Genomic DNA, 16,677 nt, shown 5'->3' on the forward strand with positions numbered 1-16,677 from the left:
GGATATCTGATCCAAGGTGGAAAACACGGCAACTTTTCCAGCTACCCAACCAGATGGAGATTTCTCATTTATGTAGAACAAGCAGGCATGTGTGTAGCATGATTTTCACACGCTCTCTGTTATCAAATATCAGTCAATGCAGCATATTTGAAAAGAGAGAAGCGGATTTATTTGAATAAACAGTTATAACAAAAATGAGCCATGCCTGCTTGCTCAAGGTATACATCGAAAATGCTCTGAATAACTTAAAAAGGTTTTTATATCACCCAAGAGAGATTAGATAATTGTTACTTATTGGAGCATTCCTATAGAAATCAAGCCCCTATACAAGGCAGAATGAATCAGTGCCTCTAAGATAATTGCATGTTTACATTACTCTAGGTTGTCATTGTGAGAAACAGTCACACATTGTTAAGTATAGATGAGAACATTTCAAAGTTTAGTTCTTAGGTACATGTAAGCTACCCGTACTTTCATTGTCTGCAACTGTAATTTTTTTTTTTTATGATTTTGCCTATCCTGGTACATCAGGCACTGTGCTTTTTAGCATGTCCATAATATTTTATATGTCAGAGATGTAGCCAGTTAACTTACATACCACATGCCAATAACCCAGATGATTCTTTTCTTCTTCACATAAGATGCTCATAAGTGTGCAAGGGATTAATTTTTAACTGGCTTCATCCAGACTATTGGCTTCCCAAATCTGAAGCAGTGTGCACATATTGGTAAGGTGGAAAGAGTAACGTTCCAGCCAACAGGGATTAGCATGTTTCTTATCAGTTATACACATATCTTAAATATAGACCTTCTGCCTTCCCTAAGGCAAGAAAATCCCCATGTTCTGGAAATTCCTATGTGGAATAACAGACAATTGGAAGCACCACTGGCTCTTTCTTTCTCAGTAATTGGGAAGATGTTTGCTTTTTTTTTTTTTTTTCTTTTTGGTGTGTGTGTGGCTTCTAAAAGACTAGGAAGGAAACCTGTAAGAAAAATGGACAACTTTGTACAATGAATTCAACATTTCTTTCTCAAGATTCATGAAGCCCCATAGACTAATAAATCCATATAGGCTTGAAATTCCCATCAATAATCATTAACACTTAGAAATGGCTTGTTGGTAGAGGGTTCTACACGAGCGAACACTTCCCTGAATGCCCATATGGATGAGATCTGCATCAGGAAGACGAATAATTCATTTGTTCCAAAGGTTAGCTAGGTACATTACAGCCACTAAAACACCACATGTATTGGCTTCTTTGAGCAAACACAGAGTCAATCATTTAGCAAATAAATAGAAAACATTTTTGTAAAAAGTCAAAAGACTATTTACAGGTAAATAATCAGAGACAAATTTCAGAAACTTCTGATACCTATTCTGAGTGACATTGAGAAATGAGATACAAGGAGAGATCAGAGCTAAATGGTCACATCTCACTTACAGGAGTACTATTGGTCTGTTAATAAATTGTTTTTATACTCACATACAGATTGACCAAAAAAGAGATATGATTTGACTAGTAAAATCATAAAGTGGTCAAAAGAAATATCTGGATTGTACAAAAATGACGACATTATCCCATTTTCTAACCTCATAAAGAAATAAAGTGAGTCAGTTTTCTTTCCTCTAAACAAATTTCTAGCTCCAGCTCCCAAGCATCACAAATAATAAGAAATTAGTCATTGAATGGATAAGTGAATAAAATTAAGGAAAATCCAAAGACTAAGAAAATCTTTTTCTCATGGATGAAAAGAAAGAGTAGGATTGAGGTGGTGCCCTCTCTGTGCAGATGAACCTCCTCTTCTGCACCCACTTAGATGTGCTTCATTCCGGAGATTGAGAAAGGGCTGCTGGCTGCTTATGGCTCGTTTTACATGGGCTCTTTATTCAGGAATAATTAAAAGAGGAATTGTCAGAATCTTCAATATTTTTAAAAGCGGACCTAACAAAGCCTGAATGAATGTAATTCTGTGGCCCTTCAGATGAACATGGCAGAATTTAAGTACTAATTTTTAAGAAGTCTTTTAAAAATTAATTTCTGAATTCCTCATTAATCTGATAACTTAAGACAGACATTTTAACTTTCTTTACACGTGTAAATGTAATATGTTGAAAATTGAGTTCAGCTCATTGCAACATGGAACAATGAAATTGCTTAATACTGAGAAGATTCAGTAGTATTTTCCTTGTGAAAAGAAGCAAAAATCTTTAGGAACAGGGAGATCATCCTTTGGGAAAATTTACTCTGTACCAGAAAAACACTTGTGTAGAAAGTTACTTGCAAGGTGAGGCCATATTAACTTAAGTATTATTCACCATACACTTAAACTGCTAGGTGACCAAGTATTTAAAAGGTGTCATCAACTTTTAAATCACATTGAACATCAAGAAAGGTCTTCCTGGACCAATTATAAAAAAAAGACATTTTATGATTTTGGAAAATAAAGACTTTTTTCAAAAGCATCAATATCAAACTTAAGGTCACTAGTCACATTAAATAAAACACAGATCAAATTCATTCTGTACTGATATAATAAAAAAAAATAGGTTGTCCTTCATGTTAATAATATTAGAAAGACTTTTTGAATACGACATTTTTCATCCCATATCATCAGGCACATCTGTTTATTAAGTCCCATCATTAAAGGGACTTCACTTTTTCTTGACAGGCTTTCAGGCTGCTTTTACATTCAGAATCACAGACTGTCATTGATTATTCCATTACTGGACAATTAATATCAATACCTTTAAGAAAAGGCCCCTTCTAGGTAACAAGTCCGTGGTACTCCTGCGAATCTGGAACCAGAGCATGTGAGTGTGAGACATCCACATCAAAGCATGGGATAATGTGTTACTAGGTAGATTTTTGGGGAGGGGAACAACTAGTTGAATTGAGGCCAACTCATACTTCTTTTATATCACTTTAGTGTTCACTCATACAAAAAAGAAGAGAAATAGAGACACTTTTTTTTTTTTAGTTGCAAATCCCACTTCTCTGGGTTTCTTTTACATGGACAGGGTGTTCATTCTGATAGTTCACAATTTTTATCTTTGTTTTTGTTCTTCCTTAATCAGCCTACACAGCCTCAGGCACATCTCAAGCCAATCGATATGTGGGACTAAGCCCAAGAGACCCATCCTTCCTACATCAGCAACAGGTGGGCAAGTTTCCCCCAGGTGTGATGGTGTAGCCACGCTTTGCATTGGTGCTTTTCTCCATGCTGCCTCTCAGATCTGGACTCAGACCGGGGCTCACGGGGCTTCTGAGAAAGAAACTGATCGTTTCATTTTCCCAAATATTTTCTCATTTATCTTTTGTTTCTCTCCTCTCTGAATAGGGTTTCTTAAGTTGGCTCAAGACCTTTTCCATCTTTAGCATATATGGATAACATCCATGAATAACAGTGTTTCAGCCAAAGAGTATTTTCCTCAATCTTATAGGCTAGAATTTACTAGTCAGTTGCTTCCAAAGACAAAAATTGAAAACTGATTTAAAAGCCAATTAGAGTAGAAGCAGTACACAATTTGTGTTTTTGAGCTCTTTCATGCTTTCCAGATGTTTTACTCCTCATTTTGGTATTTTAGTCCAAAAAGATGAGTTATGAAGCTAAAATCTCAGGCGACACATCATTCCTATTTTAATAGGTTTAAATTGGTTTACTGATTTCAGATGTGATAAAACACTTTTTTTGTTCTTTTTTCTTACATCATTTATGTTTCAAGTAGCATTTTAAATTTCACATCTCATTAATGCTGTAAATTTAATGCAAATGAAGTGTTTACCCAAACTGTGAAAATATACAGCCAGGATTAATGGTGGCTTATAAACAAATTAGCCACAGTCAAAGGCATGGACCATACCAATACAGAAGTCCCACGATTATAGTTATAGGGTGGCAGAAGTAATTCTAAGCACTTCAGAATTTAAAGATATTTTATGGTGCATATGTTTGCTGCTCTCAAGTTTTGATAGCTGAGTAGTTTGAAATTAACAGTGTGCAAAATAGCACATAGGAAAAAAAATGGGCAGTAATAAATAAGAGCTGGTGTTATCTAGCTTGCTCTTCATTTGGAAGTTGTGTGTGCCTATGTATGAACTTTTACATATGTAGAAAGTCTTTACAGCTACTCATGCGAGTTTCTTTCATTTTGGATGTGTCCACTATGTCCATTTAGCTTATGTTTATTGCACCTATCTTAACTGCTCCATGTGGAATTCTCGAGTCCTGCCCAGTTGCAGACCAAGGTGGTAGACTACATAGACTACAAGGTCACCACATGCAGGGTTCAGAGAACTCATAAAGATGATAGCTTATTCAAGATATTTGACATTTTGCCAGGTTTAAAAAAAGCAAAACAAAACAAAACAAAAGAGTGAGAACTAACTGAAAACATCTGTACACAGTTATGAAAATACCAAATAATAATTAGTGGTTTTACCAGCCATTGGCTTTTCAACATAATTCTCTGGAATGTTGCTTTTTTTCACCTCTAAAATTGCTATAATATAAATGTGTTATAATTACTATAATATGGTTCTATTTGACAAATGTATGTTCATTGTGTTTTTTAAAAATATATGCAGGATTTACAGGTTTAGAAACTCATTTTTAAAAATTATTCCACATATTTTCAGAAATATTATTGTCACGGGATTTGCATTATTCTTTATGACACATCTCTAATTTCCAGTTAATTTTAAATTTGTAGAAACATGTCTCCATTATTTAAATCCTTTAGCCCCAAATGCATTTAGAAATTATAACCATTTTCATATATTTATTCCCCTGAAACCTATGGCAGCTCTATTTTTTTTATTTATCGCATATGATTAACACTGCAGCCTCACATAATCAAGACCACACACAAAAGTTCACAAAAGTTACTTCTCCCTTCATATATAGTTTAGAATAGATAAAGAAAATAGCAAGCATCATGAAAATAAGTCTTAATGTAGAGTTCTGAGTAAGTTTTAATTGAAAAAGTATATGTTTTATGTATATTATACATGCACACACACAAGTTTCAGAACTACAGTTGCTTTCATCAAAACTACCACTTGTTATTTAAATAAACGATGTGAAGCAGAGACCACCTACCATATAAATATCATTTGTTCAGTCAGATATAGTTGATGTATTTGGAGTGTATGATATATTGATCCTTGAATTAAAAGACTATAAGCTTCATGACTAAAAAAGTAATGTTCAATTTTAAATATTATCAAACAGATAATTTTTCCTGAAATATAATGAGTTAGTACTACTCTTTCAATTGAAGAAGTCCAATATGCCAAATTCATAATAAGCTATAATTTTGAGACACAGAAAATGAATGTATATGCTTATCATACTATACAGGAATATAAACTAAGGCTTTCATTAAAAGCTGTAACTTTTATTTTTTCATATTTGAAAAGAATCAGAGAGATGAAATTTTATGTTTACTGTGGGATAGAGGGAATAGAGGGACAGAAATAGTTTAAATGACTTCAGTAGAGTAAAGGTTATTCTTTCCTGCAGCAGAAATGAGATTGATTTACTGTGTCCTTTTATTACTTTACAAAGATTTAAAATAGACCACTCTTCTAGCAGCAGGTTCTAAATGCATTTGGTTTAAAGTACTCAATGATGAATGAAAAGGAAAATCAAGGGGTACATGAAATAAAGGTAATCAATCATTTTATATTAGCTCGGAGAAATTCAAAATTAGAAAGGCAGTGGTTTTAGTCTGAGAGAGTTCTTTTAAACATTCCCCATAGCCTTTAATATACATGACCCCTTAAGAATAAATATTGTCACCAGGTACATTCTTTAGTTCATTGGTGGCTGCTTTATAAAGATTTATCCTTTTAGGTTATGAAAAGTATTGATGTCCATTGTTGAGTGCTATTTTTTCTTAGAAAAGAACCCTAATAGAGTCTACATAAATTAGAGTTAGCAATAAATTTAAAATTGTTGAAAAATTTTGACTCTTATAAATAATCTTTCCACAAAGTGACATTAAAACAGAGCTCAATATAGTCATTTCTAACTCACAAGGGTAATGGCATTTTTAAATTAACCTGGAGAATATTAAAACTAACCCTGTATTCCACTTGTAAATGCAATACATTCATATTGGCAAATCTGAATACTAAAAATATATGCTTTTATACCCATTAACTTGATACACATGCAGTTGTTATTTATAATTATACGTTTCTGTGCTTTTTATCATGGTTATCACTGATTAATAGTGGTTGCTAAGTGCCTTGAAATATTTTCGACACAGGTATTTTACCTATCTATAAAGAAGATATCTCATTTGAATCTGAAAAATAAAACTACATAATCGTGGAGAACATTTTAAAAATATTCGTGTAACCAGTTGATAATTCAAAACAATCCTAATTAGTCATAATAATCAGCTCATGCTAAGTGATCAGGACTTTGTTTTCCTTTTATCTCTTAACTCAATCTTGAGTGTTGTTCAGGTCTGGAACTAGACTGTCTTTGGAATGATTGGCTTAGTTCATGCATTCACAGTTGGCATGGGGAAAATTTTTCAATCACAACTTCAATTGAAGCTTCATTCTTTCTTTAACTTTTCTATTGGACAATGGTGGTGGCTTGAAGAACTTGTGGGTCCTGCTTTGGCAAACTGAACTCTTTAGTTTCTGCTGAGAATTTTCTTATTATGATTTGAAGCTATTTAAGAATTGTCAAGGACCGCCTCTCTTACTTCACAGAAATTTAGTAAAATACAGGGCTTCCTGTCTTTATGCTTCATGAATACACTAAGCACATTCAATATGATAGGCAGTGAAGAACTACATTTCCTAAGATTTTGTCTCTTGAGAACATGAGAACCACATAGCAGAGTGTTGGATGTTGCTTAAAAAATAGAGAAATTATTTTGTAATCAAGGCTAACAATTGTTGCATAAATGGTTAATAAGAGACAACTTTCTTGAATTAGCTCCAATTCATTATTTGGTCTCTCATAATGAATTTGCAAATTACTGGCCTTTTTTCTTTGCTACCATAAAAGTCTGGTAATATGAGAAGGTTTAATAAATTCCATTATCACTGTTATATTTGAGTCTAAGGTCATAATAAAAGTATAAATCCTTACTATCATATATTAATACAACAAATTAAAAAAAAACCCTTATTGCAAATAAAAACTTGTAGTTAAGCTTCTTGTTTGGAAATAAGAGCTCACTGTTCAAACCAGCTATTGAAGTGCATATTAACATTTGGTACAGAATTGAGATTTTAGGTGAACAAATGGGAAGTCATTTTGCCTTTCCTAAGTGAGACAACAAAGTAAGCAATGTAAGATAGAAGGCTTATTTTCATAACCTCAAAATTAAAATCTCTTGACTACAAATGCTGTTTACTATTAAAACTAGTGAATGAATGACCTGATCAGCTCAGGTCCTTGTATTACTTATCACATTTGCATGGATTTTATTGGTGCTTGAGCTTTAGCATGTTACATCTCTTGCATGACTATATATAATGCTACTATCTCAATTTCAATTACTGGGCTACTTTATATCAAAATATTTTCCACACATTTCTTGATAAAATTTAAAAACTAGAATTTGAAAGTACTTTTCATTACACACAAAATTTCTGTTATACCAAATGGCCTTTTTAAGAAATTATGTGCATAGGAATAACTTTTAACTAAGATATTAAGTGAAATCCCTTTATAATATTTGTCCTGGCAAATGGCAAAACCAACGCCAGGTACATTAAAAACACTGGAAAGGTAGTCTTTTATTAGAGACAAGCAATTGAAAGGGCACAAGTGGACTATCAACAAACTTTTCAATACAGTCAGGAAGCAGGCTATCAACACTTGGGCTGTTCTTATTGTGTCTGTTATCATAATTGACAGCTTGACGTAAAACCATGATCACATGACTTCTGGGTAGTTATGTAAATGGATAAGAGGTCACTTTTCACATAAGCTAGCTGGAAAGGAAACACATTTAAAGGAAGTTTCAGTCAAAATAATGGCTATGCAAATGTTTAGCTAGTTCTTAAAAAAAAACAAAAAACCTAGCCTGTCTTTTATCATCCATTCAATTATTCGCTTACTTTAACTGGTTATCAAAAGCTAATATCCAGATAAACTGTTTGAATTAATGTAAAAATAAAATGATGTTTACTGTAACATTAAATTTCAGTCAACAAAATCACATGGTAAAAATATCTTCTTTTCTGAAAATAGGAACTTTAAAAGATCTAAGTTGAACTAGGGAAGCAGAGGAAATTCTGAAGGTTATATTTATGGACACTTTAGACTTAATATGCTCGGACTGCACAAGAAGGGTAGGGTAGGAAAAAAACAATTGACAGACTGGTGTCATGGGTAATAACCAGCCGTCAGGAGTCAGGAGGTTTGGTTTTAGTGTTGATGCAATTAGGGGTGTCTGACCTTGGACAACTCTGTAGTCTTCCTGTCCTGTATCTTTACCTTAGAAAAGTGAAGAGGTTGAACTATAGGACCTCCAAGTTCCCTTGAAACTTTAAATTTTGTAGTTTAAGTAGCCACTGTTAAAAAAAAATAAAAAAGAACTCTCATTTTCTAATGCTTATGATTTATGGTCAGTCATGTTTACTTAGTTCCCAGACAGTACATACCCATTTAACTTAATTCTGCTGTCTAATTCAATTAAATACCATGAAGCATGGGTTTCAGAAATTGATATTAGAAGTAACTTTAAGGTACCAGGGTGATCTTGACTATCTTTAATATATTTATATGGTACATGTCCCACATAAAACACAGTTTTTGTGAACATTTTGCTTGTCCAGCAAATCTATATCCTGTTCATTCAGAAGCTATATTATTTGCTTCTTGACAGGCAATTAATAATAGTAATAAAATAAAATTCTACTAATCTAAGAGTTAAGAGGAAAGTATAAATATTGGAGTGTTAATCTTTTTAAGCACCCCCCAACCCCAAATAGCACCTTTGCTCCAAAAAATCTGCTTCCTTGAGGCCATCTGGAGAAATGAAGAAACCTAAAAGAACATAAAACATACCTTTTAAGATATCCCTGGAGAGTCACTGCAAACTTAAAAAAAAATGTGAAAAGGTGAAATTTGCCTGTGTTGATTATTCTGTTTACAGTTTAATTGTTTTTTGGTTCAACTGAATGCTATTGTCATCATGAGGACCCTTAGTGCTTTGGGCTGTCTGCTGAGTCCAACAATGTAGAACATTTTGCTTACCTTCTTTTCTTTTGTTCCAAAAGCAAATCGCTAAGCAGTCAACAAACCCCCCCTGTTAATAACAATGGAGGGCCCTCATTGGAATAAACAAACTCTGATTCTGGAATCACAGACAATATTGATTCTGTGTGGCTATCTGCATGAATATTTGAGTGCAGTGTAGGGAAAGATAAAGATCCCAATCTTAGGTGTTTCCCCTTAGGAGAAGTTTTGAAGGCAACTATTGATAGATGATCTCCAACCTTGCTTTGCTGAAGCTATCTCATTCGAGTTGAGCTAGAGTGAAGCTCTCATTCCAAAGACTTTATGGAATTCCATTCTGAGAACCTTCATTAAAACTTTACCTTCACTTATTTCATAGTAATTTGGACTATTTCAACCATATCCCTTTACTTATAGCTTTTATGCAAGAAAATCTTTCTTACTTCATCTTTTATTTGCTTTTGAGATTCTGGGCATAATGAGTCTACTATAAAATTTCCTTCATTTTCCAGACAATCTCATTTCATATTGGTAGGTACATGCAAAGAGTTAAAATTATTTATGAGTGTACATTTCTGTAAGGATATGCATGTGATCAGGTTTGTGAAAAGTCTTTACTGTTACAAAAATAAGAATTTCTACCCACTTCAACATACAAATCCACAATTTTAACAGACTGTAGTTCTGAACTAACCTGTACCTAGTATTTTGTTTGGTTACTATGGAGAAAATAGTAATTTCCTCTCTTTTCAAGGAAAATATTTGGAAAACTCATGTGTTATTAAAGATTTGTAAAAAAAAAAAGTATGTGCATGAAATAGATATACTTATGAACACTTAATATTTTAATATTTAATTTTAAAAAAAGAATTGACAGTTGAATTATATTACACTGACTCTCTCACAGGACAGAAATGTAGGAACCTACCCTACTTCAAATAAGATTATCATCTATTATTTTGTACTAATATAAAGCTTAATGTAAAATTTACTTTTGTTAGGAATAATGAGATATACTAATGCCAACGAGATTTAACATGCCCCCTAAAGAAGCTTAAGTATACCTAGTATTAACTTTTTATCACCTGGTATTTCTTCAAAATTTGTTGAGTCAGGACTATGTTGGTCAGTTGATTTACTGGATATTGGGAATTTATTAGGGAAAAAAATGGGAATTTGTTTTTATTGGAAATAAATAAAATGGTTTTATAGGGAATTTGTGGGGTGAAAGTTTTCACTGACTAGATGATTTCTATTTTAATTATTTCATTGTTCCAACTATCCACAGTATCACCTTTAAAATTCACTTTAAAAGGAAATTTATTAATTTAAAAATGCTTTATGCAGAGGAAAGTTAATTAATAAATAATAATAAAAAACTGAAGAGGGATTCTTAGACAATTTATAACATATAAGCACATATAAATATGTCTCCTCTGAAACTTTTGAAAATATTTGTAATGCTTGTCCACAATCTAAAAAAATAGATATATTTTATTTTAATATTTGTTTTTAAATTTTCAGTAAGTGAAATAAAAATAGTACAATACTAATTAATACATTCCCAGTCTTTGGTATTTAAGGTATTATTAAATTAAGTCAATAAACATTTTGTGTAGATTTAAGCATTTTGTTTTATTTGGGGAAAATATACCTATAGCATGTTCCTTAATTATGTATGAAAATGAATAAATAGCTGCAGTTAGTTTTAACTCTTTTGAAACTACTCTTAGGAAGGAAATATTCAAAAATAAGTAGATTTTAAGCATTTAACATGTGGTCAAAGAACCCTTTTGACATTTTGGGGGACTGGTAAACAAATAACAAAAAAATAACATCATCAACAACAAAAAGAACCCATTTATATATATGTTCGTCTAAGGAGATGCCGTATTCTTGTACTGTCACTAGGACAAACAGCCTACCAGTGAGTGATATTTAAGTTCACCTGCCATTGTGAAAGTATTTTTTTCTTACTGAAATCTTCTCCAGTCTAACCTCAGAGCCTCACAGAAACCAACCAGACCTTAATAATTAGCAGAATGAACATGAGTTTTGATGAAGTAGATCCTTCCCTTCTTAATAAAATTTAATTGATTCAAAACTAGGATTTTTGTTGACTAGGATAGAATCAAAAAATGATTCCTAAGGTAATCTTTATACAAAGTCAAGTTTCTTGAATTATTTTTAGATTGTTTTCATAGTACTGCTTTTAGGAGTGCATTTTGAAATAGACAACTACTTACTGTTAACAACAAAATTTTTGCCCCAGTCACATTTGCATTTCCAATTAGATTATCCATTTTGAGAACTTTTTAAAAAATCTTGCCATAAAGTTTATCTGTTGACTTAAAACTAATGAAGTATATCTTCTCTTCTTTATGCAAGTATTATGGTAATTTAAGAAAAATTTTGTTCTGATTTAACTTAATTATGGATTTATGGCTTCTTTATGACATATATGCTGAGCAGAATCTACATATCTATCAGCCTGGCTGAGTTCTCCCTCCCTCCCTCTCTCCCTTCCTCTCTCCTTCCTACTTTTTTTCCAGTTCTTTAAATTATAGGATTACTTTTATTTGCAATGTCAATATAATTATACTAAGTGTTGTGGAAATTTTAGGTGTCTTTTTAGAGGTTCATATATCTATATGAAAATGAGGAAAAACTTTTTCTAAGACTTCAGAATCACTATTACTTAGAGTGAGTGTGTAGAAACTCAAGGGTCTAAAAGGAAAAGTAAACATTCTCAATAGCTATTTTAAGACAAAATTATCAAAAATGATTAAAATAATTTAGCGTAAGTTTAAAGGCATTTTGGCACCAATCATCATCTTCTGGAAATTCTCATTGAAATTCAGCGAAGAAGGTTCAGTTCTCTGCTGTAAGTCATCATTTCGATGTGAGATTCAGTTAATTTAAAGCATGGCTATCTAAAGATTAAAAATCATGATTTTTTAGTGTTTCCCCCCAAAGCCAGATTAAGTTTACTTTCTTAAGCATAAAAATAAGCAATATATCTTTTCAATAAATCTGCTAGCACTGTAGGGCAGCTGTTAACCAAACAGTGCTGGATAGGGTTACTTGAACAGTCTGTGAAGGGCAGAGCTGATGATTCGGAGATCTGGGAAGAATTTGTTTCAGCTTGTGTTCCGTGCATTCCTCACTCTGTTCATATGTGGTAAAGTATTTTAATGCCATTACTGAGTTTAAAATAAAAGTAGAAATTCATATCAACTCTTTCTAAACAGTGCCACTTTGAATCAAACAAAATTAGTAAACATCTAAAACTGAATACCTTGATGCTTCTAAACATAAATAAGTTAGGGAGAATGTTTATAAGGTGGGGCCTTTCTCCTCTAAACTGCATGTCTTCTCTGTTTTGCAAACTGCATGCTTAAAGTTATTGATTATTTTATTCAGTGCAGATGATCTGGTATGTTGCATTAAAAAAAAGCCTTTTTATTTTCTTTCTAAAATATATCTATTGAACATTAACGTTTGCTTTTATTTCAGCTCAATTTGTACTCTAATAATGGCTAATTGTTATGTTCTAAGCATTTGTTTCTCTCATATGCTTTAATTCATAGAGAAGCATATTGCAATAGCTTTTTCTAAAAAGAATCTAGGAATTTTGCTTATCAGAGTAAGGTTTTCTCTTTTGCTTTTTTTTTTTTTCTTTTCTTTAATTTGCCTCTTGGGAAAGTAAGGTTAATGCCATGTACAGTACTAGTTTGCATGTGTTCATTTAAATACTAAAATCTGTAGTACTGCTCGATCCATATCTGACTGCTAGGTTTCAATTGACAGCTGAGGATTTGTGACTGGACCATGAATCAAAACGGCAGGCATTTATACCCCAGTACCAGTGAGGATACATTGGGAATTACTTGGCAAAGGTAACATTTTAATTATTTCCAACCCTACACTTACACCTAAAAATTACATGAGCTATAGTGTTTGTTTTAAACTAGCTTTACAGAAAATATATGTTAAAAATATAGTTGTTTTGGCTATACCATCCCTCTTTCTCTACCCTCTTCCTTTTATTTCTTATGTAAATGAACTTCAAATTAATTATCGACTATAGCATATGCTAATTGTCATTGGAATTTGTAAGTGCTGTCAAATGTTTTAAGCAATTTATAATATTTGCAGGGTGGGGGTGGGGAGGGTTGGGGATTTGACAGATTTTAGGACCTAAGGAAATGAAATCACAGTTTTAGGGAAGATATTTTAGCTATCTGAGAATGAAGTATTGGGTTTTTACTTTATAACTTCTCATTTCAGTTCTTTCCTCTACTGTTAACTTTAAGTCATTACTGTTCATTTATTCCTGTCAGATGTGGGAAGCTGGAAGAATTTGAAATTTTTCTTCTGACTTTCTCCATTTAACTGTTATTAGCACTCAAATTTTAGAGTCAAAAGATGGTTGAAACCAATAGCTAGAGAAATAATTTAAATGAAGTTTTAATTTCTGATTATACATTGATATTAATCATTGATGACTGAAGTTTCTTTGGTTGGCTAAGAACATTATTCTAAAACTTCATATTCAAAACTAGTTCTGATTACTGTCTCTTGTTGGTTTTAGAAAGAAGTGCTAAGTCAGCTTCTTATGTATTATTTTAATAAATAACAGGTTGTGTCAAATTGACAAATAATTAAAAGTCATGGTTTGGGCTTATATAATAACAGAAAATTCACAGAAAGAAAGAGTTAATCCATAAAGACTTCACCAAAATTAAAGCCAACAATATCCTAACCCTGCTTGATTGTAAACCTCTCTTTTCTCAAAGTACCTAAGAGAAAAGTGCATACTCAGATAGACCTTGTAAGTGGGCACCCCCATCTCCATGTTGCTTGATAGAGACTGCTAAAGAGTAGAGAGATTAATAATATCCATGTTTACTTGGGTAAAAACTAATAAAAGCAGTTGGTATTTGAACTGTCAAATTGACTTTTTTCCCCAATGGTGCCTTTTTATTAATACACTACTTAAAATGAATACAATATGATTTTTCTTCTTTTTAATGATGGATACAACATCTACTTTAAAATTTATTCTTTTCTACATATTTTGATGTTTTTTTCCCGAGAAGCATACATTGCTCCTCCATTTGGGGTTGAAAAAAAAATATATATATGTATATATACACACACATATATACATCTATATATGTGTGTGTATATATATAAAAGAAGTAAACCCAATGAAAGCAGCTTACTTAAATAGTCTTAATTACTAAGTATTAATTAAACTTAATGAAATATCTTATTTAAATAATTTAATTAATATATATTTTAATTAATTTAATTGGATTCATTTACCATGTTGGGATTTAATTCTTATTAGATAACTTACTTATATTCCATGCTCTGTCAGTTAGCAAATTGGTTCATGTTTACATACAAATCTTATTGCATTCACAAGAATTACAAATAAATGACTTGTACTCATGTATTTAAATTTGGCTAAAACTGTGAGAATTCCAAATGGCTGGATTACTGATATACATTTACTTCTCTAAACTAGGCTAGCACCTGTAAAGTACATGAACACCAAATAAGGATATAAATTGTTGGAGATTTAAAATACAAATGCACTTAGTTCCTATAAAATTTTTAATCAAAAATTGATATTCCAAAAAAGGGAAAAGGTGAGTGAATAATAAATCACAATAGAATGCTTGACTGTAGTAAATTAATCATGATGAGAAAATTCAGTTTTTAGGAGAGAGCGCTGCTTATGTTACAAATCCCCTTCCTAGTGAAAAATTGGTGTGATAATGAGTTTCATATCATAACAAGTCAGAAAACATTCATATTCATTTTAAGGTTTCTTTTCCTTCTAAAAAATAGTGAAAAATTTTTGATAAGTAGGTGATGATATGTAGAATGGCCTTAATGCTCCCAACAGCTTTTACAAGGTAGCTTTGGGTTTGTTTCCTTCTTTTTTATGAAGATTCAGAAGGTACAGTTGATAATGGTGGTGTCATGTGCATACATTCCACAGGTACTTATTGAATCTCTTATATGATGCTCACAGTTCTTTAAGTATCATATAGTTCAGAATAAATATAATTAAGTAAGCAATTAGACTTGTTACATTTTCCAAAAGTCCACATAGAATCCATCCTTAATAATGCAAATAGGCATGTCTGTGGCACAACATATTCATAATTTATTCATGGTTTACAGTTTGTGCCCTGTGGTTACTTTTGAAACTTAATTATTTGCTTGTTCTTTCTAGAAAGGATATCAGAAAACGAAATCATAAATGTCTGTAATACTGCTACTTTTAAAGCAGATACTAGCCACTTCAAATCTTCAGCGCACTACTACAACTTCAAAATGATCTGAATAAATTGCTAATGTATGAGAAATGTAGAACTATTCAGCCAGTAAATTAAATAATTTGCCTTTATTTAACAGAATACAGAAGATATCAGGTTATTTTTGGTATGGTGGTTGTTTTTTGTCTTTAACAAAAAGCAATCCCTAGAGACCTTGTAGAAACACACAAAGCAGAGGATATTTTGGTTTCAATTTGTTCCATTTTGTTTGGATTATTAATTGTGGCCATTACTTTCCTCCTACAGTCACTTATCCCTGGCTGCCCCCTTTTCTGCTTTATACCAGCCCTTCTGTAGAGGTGTTTCCATGTCAATTGTAGCTCCTTTTTAGGGACTGAAAATGGCAGTGCCATGGAAGCTGTGCAAGTGTAATCAAAACTAGATTTCCTCTCCCCACCCCCAATATGTAAACATTCCCTTAGGAACCAAAGCTTACTCTTTTGGAAAGTTTTCACAGACTCATTAGGTTGGGACCCTGAAGGTGTTTTGTTGTTTTGACCTTAGAAATTTGTTAGCCATTTGTGTGGGGGGTGGGGTGGGAGGGTGGCAGGAGCATGGGGACAGGGAGGAGTTGAGTTACTTGCACCTTGAAATTTTACCTCTAACCCAAAGGCCAGGTACTGCAGTTAACTCAGAGTGAACTCTATTGCTGAAGGGCTCACTTGGGTTTGAGGCAGGAGGGGCTCAGCTCTGAGGAGGGTAATAGGTGTGCGTTGCTCATGCTGTTCCTTTGCTGCCTATACCCAGGACTGTTGTGTCTGTGCTGCTCCTCCTCTGTGGACAAATGACATTGTTGCTCATGTGAGTCATGTGGGTATAAACAAATACCGCAGTTCACTCCCTAACTGGATTTCTTTCTTGAAGCACTAGCCAGAACATAACTTGTACTATCAAATATGAAAGAGCAATATAATTGAATGAAAAAGAAAGCCGAAGGACAATCCAAGAATAATATAAACATGTTATTTTAAAACATTGGAGGGGTTGCTTTATGCAAAAGAGAAACTGGATTTATTGTTTCATTCCTTCCTCTCCCCCTTCACCCCTTTCAAGAAAAGGCAAAGCCACAAGTGAGTGGCTGTATGTGTCTGATGGCTTATATAAA

The 16,677-nt window shown here is 32.7% G+C and overlaps 1 protein-coding gene across 7 annotated transcripts in view; it reads left to right on the forward strand.

Annotated features, from left to right (window-relative positions):
* Positions 1-16,677, forward strand: part of NFIB (nuclear factor I B) — a 233,137-nt gene that overhangs the window by 200,103 nt on the left and 16,357 nt on the right. For 2 of the 7 annotated variants that reach the window (XM_037494564.2, XM_037494563.2), the window contains exons 10-11: positions 3,077-3,159; positions 13,027-13,115. The exons of 2 other annotated variants lie outside the window; for them this stretch is intronic. In XM_037494564.2, coding sequence (XP_037350461.2) covers positions 3,077-3,159; positions 13,027-13,115 — 172 coding nt within the window. The remainder of the gene's footprint in view (positions 1-3,076; positions 3,160-13,026; positions 13,116-16,677) is intronic. 3 more of the 7 variants (XM_054689684.1, XM_054689685.1, XM_054689686.1) reach the window with 2 other exon arrangements.

Source organism: Talpa occidentalis, unplaced genomic scaffold, assembly GCF_014898055.3.
Source record: "Talpa occidentalis isolate TD23 unplaced genomic scaffold, MPIMG_talOcc4v2.1 talOcc4.7, whole genome shotgun sequence".
Classification (NCBI taxonomy): domain Eukaryota; kingdom Metazoa; phylum Chordata; class Mammalia; order Eulipotyphla; family Talpidae; genus Talpa; species Talpa occidentalis.